Genomic DNA, 6,000 nt, shown 5'->3' on the forward strand with positions numbered 1-6,000 from the left:
TTTGGATATTGATGTTACTGTAGGGGCCAGCAGGCTTCAGAGGAATAAATCCAGCACTGTCACAAATAAAAAAAGAAAGAAAATCCCCTTCGAGGCAAAGCTACCTAACAACAAGCAATTCCAGAGAGCGCATATTGACGTTTTAATTTTTTTCACTTCTGCCCATAACAGTTATTCGACCCCTTGACTTCTGTGTGTGCTACATAAATTCAAAGACTTTATTTGGTATCCATGTTCTTGATATTGAATAAGCAATTTGGGAGAATGAATTAATGACCCGGTTGTTGCTGAAAATCCCCTGAAGAAATATTAAAATTGCTTTCCTTCTGAATCAATACTATCGAGCGCCATTGAGGACTTTTTTTTTTCATTGCTACCAACAGGGTAGCGTTACTTGTTGGTTGTGGTGGCCTTGACTCGTAGTACAACACTATCTCTGTCCCATTTAATAATGCATGCAGGCGAAAGGTGTTTAAATAGAGCATCCTCTTTTGTCAACAGTCCTGAGGTCAGACTATCTGTGACACAAACACACTGGCCCATATTCATCCAACTGGAAAACAAGGGAAACTCCTGTATGAAAAACGATCATGTTATATATTTTAAGCCACTTATCTTTTTTATTTTGTATTTTTTAAACATGTAGTAGCATTAGAAATGATCTTGAGTAGTCTGCTATAGTGATAGAAAGGATGTTTTCATTGATCATTTTTTTTGCAGACTGCTCCTTTAGAAATGAATTGAAACTATTGAAATATTAACCTCAGGCTAAATCAAAACGCGTGTGTGTGTGTGTGTGTGTGTGTGTGTGTGTGTGTGTGTGTGTGTGTGTGTGTGTGTGTGTGTGTGTGTGTGTGTGTGTGTGTGTGTGTGTGTGTGTGTGTGTGTGTGTGTGTGTGTGTGTGTGTGTGTGTGTGTGGTGTGTGTTGTGTGTGTGTGTGTGTGTGTGTGTGGTCCATTGTGTGTGTGAGGCACAGAGCAACACATTGAAATCTTCAGAAGATATTCAGCATTAAGCCGTAATAGAAATTCAAAGTAGCTCTCATATTTGGCTGATAGAATTACAGTTCTTTGTATTCACAATTTAATTTCCCACATAAACAAAGACACATAAGCCCCCCCACCCCCACCCCACACATCCAAAATAGAAAGCTTTAATTGGAATTGAAAAAAATAACTTATAGGGCTCTTTTAATGATATTAATGTACATTTTGAATTGATCACATACATGTGTCTGAGCCCTCTTAAATGGGGCTTTTTAAGCAGCCACGAAGCATGAAATGAATTTTCTTCAGCCTTTTCTCTATTTAAAAGATGTCTTGTGTGGAGCTGTCCATGCTCTCCCATCAGCTCATTAAAATGTAATGCTGATGCTAGCTCTATGGAACAGTGCCTCTTAACCAAAGTTCATCACCAGGGATCTCTGCTGGGGGGGTGAGGGTGGGGGTGTCCTGGGTCCTCATATGTCTGCCACTCTATAACTAGAGTGCTGCTTTAGGAATTTCGTTAACAACATTGTAGATTTGTAGCATAAATAATGACTTAAATATAGTTATTAGTCATTTAAGCGTTTTACAGCCCAGACACAATTGATGCTCGATTTTAAGCATCCTCATAATGTAACATCAATATTAATTACAGCAACCTGGAATTTTAATGCAAGGATTTAAATCAGGAGACTAATTTATAAATGATTTAATTGCTTTTTCTATTATTGCTACAAGCCTACAACATATTTACGTATTTAATCAAGATGCATGATTTTTACAAATTGCAGCCTATAATGTTTACCCTTTTTAATTCTTCAAAAATAAAACCCTGCAGCAGAAGAGCCATGTTGCTCTGCCTTTCTGTGTGCAGCAGCACATTAGATGTGCTAAAGAAAATTGGCCTGCTTTATAGCGCCACGGGATCTGGTCACCGAATATTGATCGGTTTTCATCTCGACAGATTCACTCAGTCCTGGATGTACTGCTGATTGTTGAGGGAGTTTGGACTGAAAGATTGAATTGCACCTCTGAGACCGCAGAGCCTCGGCGCAGCGGCCAGCACAAAGTTAGTCCAACAATATTCTGCTGTCGGTGGTGCGCTCAGCATATCTGATAAATAACCTATTAAAGGGTTGCACTGCACCTCGGAATTTAACCCAAACAAAATAACATTTAAAAAAATCTGATTTTTCTCTTTTCTGCATTTCCCCCCCTTTATATTAGATTTGTTGTCCTACCTGTTAATGGATGAGACGCTGGGCACTGTGTCGTTGTCGCAGACGCCCTCCGCCAGCAGTCTGTCTCTGATCTCCCAAGCAAACATGGTGGGGTTTTGTCTCTTGTAGTCTGCAATTTTGTCCACCACTTTTGGAGTGGCCACTTTAGGTTTAGACCCACCAATCACACCGGGTTTGATGCTGCCAGTCTCGTAATACCTGCAGTCATAACAAATATGTTCCATTGAGATAGCTTGCAATTTTTCTGATGTGATCATACCGATGAGATAGGCGTTTTATACCACTTTAAACACAATGACACGCACATGCTGTTGAGTTTTACTGAGAACTACTTATTTTCAAACTTTCTCCAGCAAAACATCAAACTTGAAAATGCGTTTTCGTTTCCCCATGATGTCTCAAATAAAACGCTTTTTTTTCTTAAAAATGCAAAACATAACGCATGCACAAATACACGGCGAGGATGTCATTCTGTAAATACAAATTGAATAATTCCAACAAACACTTATAATAAAATGGAGGAGAAGCCCACCTGAACTCTCTGACCTTCACAAATAGCGTTAATATAATAATTTAGGGCCAGTTATATCTAATTAACCCTATTTCAGAATTAGAAACGCTTCTGAGTTGTGCAGGTTGAGCTCTCCTCCACCTCCACCACTGAACATCGTGCACATATCATCCACCACCTCGCACCCCGCAGAGTGTACCTGGCTGCAGGGCTTGTCCGGAGAGTGTTCACCCACCTGCCCAGGATCTTGCTGACGCAGCCGTGGCTGACCCGCAGCTGTCTGGAGATGTCGCAGGGCCGAACTCCCTGGTGGGCCAGCTCCACGATCCGCTGCCGCACCACGTCCGGGAGGGGTCTGCCGTTCACAAACACCCCGCCGAGCTGGTTTACCCCCCCGTGCCCTACGTGGGATACAACAGCCGCAAAGACACAACCATGACATTACATAAAGTTGTAATGGAGAGGAAGGCACAGGTGAGGTTTTTTTGTAATGTTAGTCAAGACAAAAATTCCGGGAAATAGCGTCCAACATTTTTTTAAGGTCAGTTTACCTCATGTGTTTCTATGGAGCAGGAGATTTTACATGCAGGCTATTTATGGAGAAGCCTTAAGGGTGCATGAAATACTGCACATACATATTCCTGTTTGAAAATGATGCGTTTATACAAAAAATACATACATATTTTGGAATCAGAAAGTGGTTTTCTTTCTTTCTTAAACCTTTCATGCAGAACAAATAATACTATTTCGTCAGTAATTCGAAATAGATGAAACAGGATTTCAATGATTTAGAGATCAAAAAATACATGATGACCACACTGCAAGTGTCTATAATGAATGTACATGCTATATATTTTTGTATTTCTTTTTTTAAAACAAAAATGGACACTGCAGCAGACAATATTTATTGTTTTTGTCCTTGCATATTGATATGTTTCCCTCCACTTATGATCAAAACTATGTATCTTTAACTTTTCAAATCAAGACAAATTATCCTACAATCATGTATTTTCATTAATGTTTTTTGTAATAAACAATTGTGTAAATTCAAGTGCTGGACACTAACCCATGCTGCACATTATTTTCCATCTGTCACACTGTTGTTGTGCAGCTTGTACAATTACTACAATACGTCCAACCCATAAGTATGTGGGTCAGTGTTAAAACTGCTATTTAAATTCCCAATAATAATTAATAAATAGAAATTCGAGTGTGCAGTAAAGTTTCTCCCATTCAAAACAAGGACCTCATATTTTCCTCGCAGCTCCACGGCTCATGTTATGCCTATTAAGTTACATGCTCTCTCATTTTCCTTTCACGGCAATTTTAAATAATTGAACGAGCTTTGATAACTCATATTACATATTATTTAGTAAACGAAGAGCTCATCCATTATTTACATACATTCACCAAATTACAAGCATGTGAGCTTAGGTTGGACTCGAACACCTTGCTGTTATTTGAATAATTTGAATAATAGATGTGTAACTGTCTCACTTATTAGGCCTGAACACACACACACACACACACATACACACACACACACACACACACACACACACACACACACACACACACACACACACACACACACACACACACACACACACACTGCGCGGGAAGCTGCAGGCAGATACACGTGTAAATTACTGAGTACCTGCCAGCGCATGTTCTTTGTTTACTATGACAAGTTTTAATTTCTGCACACCTCTGCTGTGTGTCCGGAAGTAATGTCATCTATATTATTTTTAACATGTTATTATCTTTTTAAGCAGAATATTCTCTGAAATGTGCACACAGAAGATATTAGAGGGACTCTTTTCTCCTCTTGTCATCCTCGTGTTTGCCTACTACATGCCAGTTTATTAGCCAGTTTTAATGCGCCAAAAATGCTATTGGCACACAACACTGCACATGCTCTCTGCTGCAGGCCTTTGTAATATGCGGAAATATTATATTCCTATTATTATGAAGCTGCGGAAAAACTCGGGTTGTGCTACTTACAGTGCATCGCGGTGAAGGGATCTGCTTTGCAGTGAATATCCATTGGATAGCCAAGGAAAGACAGATAATCAACTGAAGTCGCCGTTTCGCCTTCCTATCAAGGATGAATATGTGAAGAAAAAAAGGTGCTTCTACTCGATGGAGGGACTTAGTTTGCCCCCTCCACCCCCTCGCTTCAACAACCGATCTGACGGCAACTTCTTCCCCCAAAAGTTGCCCGGTGTTTCTTCAACAGTCCGGTCCGGCCGCGGAGGTCTGGCAGGTGCGCTGCATGACCGAAGGACTGTGTTTTAGTTTATCGCTATTTGTTCTTCTTCAGAAGCCTTCAGTGAGCAGTAGAGGTAATTCTCACAGTTTGTTTTTAAATTAAACGGTGATGTCCAGGGCCCGGTATGTCCTCAATCCTCGTGGCCTTGATTCACGCGTGAAAACGGCGGAGAAAACGCGCACACACACACACACACTGACACACAGCGGGTTTGTGTTGAGCGCAGGATGCGTAGGGCTGGATCTTTGGGCTGGGAATGAAGCCTCTCTCTGTGTCTGTGGTTCTAAAAGCTGCAACCCTCCCCTCCTCTTCCCCCTCTCCTCCCCTCTGCAGACCCCCCTTTTGCTTATATGGATGACTTGTCAGACAAAGGCAATAGATGCCAACACTTTGTGATTCGCCAACGTTAAAAAAAAAAAAAGAGAAAAAAACCTGGGGTCCAAATGAGGAGGTCTGTGGGTCTGACACACCGGCAGGAAGGGGAGGGAGATAAATAAGGAATGGATTGTGAGTTAGAAATATCAGACTTTATTAGACATAACAGCTGTGAAATATATGCTCGTTTACTGGAAGTTTTGAATCAATGAAATAGATTATTTTTTACATTTGTGTTTCTTTTTTTCTTTTTATTACACGGACTAACAGCATGTCTCTGCATGGGAATACACATTATCTCTGTAAGTGTCCCCACAACCCGGATTTAGCTTGATCCTGTTTTGAATTGTTTACTTTTATTTCGTTTTGTTTTTCCTCCTCAGTCTTCATGTCTGCTCTGGAACTCAAGTAGGCCTAAATAATGTGTTTATATAATTATTTACTGCTTCAATTCGATATATTTATTGTTAAGCCATTGGTTAATGTCTTCAAATGTAGACTATAAACCTGTTTCCGTGTCGCTGATGGTGTGATGACTGCAGTGGTCCATGGGAGCAGAGGTGGAGGTTGGAGGTGAACCTGCCGCAGTGCCGCTGAGCTTCTGTAGATGGCGC

General features: G+C 40.7%; 1 protein-coding gene across 4 annotated transcripts in view; it reads right to left on the bottom strand.

Annotated features, from left to right (window-relative positions):
• pax2b (paired box 2b) overlaps positions 1–5,293 on the bottom strand; it is a 29,088-nt gene extending 23,795 nt beyond the window's left edge. The window contains exons 1-3 of one of the 4 annotated variants that reach the window (XM_034212284.1): positions 4,744–5,293; positions 2,975–3,140; positions 2,229–2,426 (exon numbers count right to left, since the gene is read on the bottom strand). In XM_034212284.1, coding sequence (XP_034068175.1) covers positions 2,229–2,426; positions 2,975–3,140; positions 4,744–4,786 — 407 coding nt within the window. In that variant the 5' untranslated portion in view covers positions 4,787–5,293. Of the gene's footprint in view, positions 1–2,228; positions 2,427–2,938; positions 3,153–4,743 lie in introns of all 4 variants that reach the window. The other 3 variants (XM_034212264.1, XM_034212275.1, XM_034212254.1) reach the window with 3 other exon arrangements.
• Positions 5,294–6,000: the final 707 nt, after the last annotated feature.

This window comes from Gymnodraco acuticeps, unplaced genomic scaffold (genome assembly GCF_902827175.1).
Source record: "Gymnodraco acuticeps unplaced genomic scaffold, fGymAcu1.1, whole genome shotgun sequence".
NCBI classification, from domain to species: Eukaryota; Metazoa; Chordata; class Actinopteri; order Perciformes; family Bathydraconidae; genus Gymnodraco; species Gymnodraco acuticeps.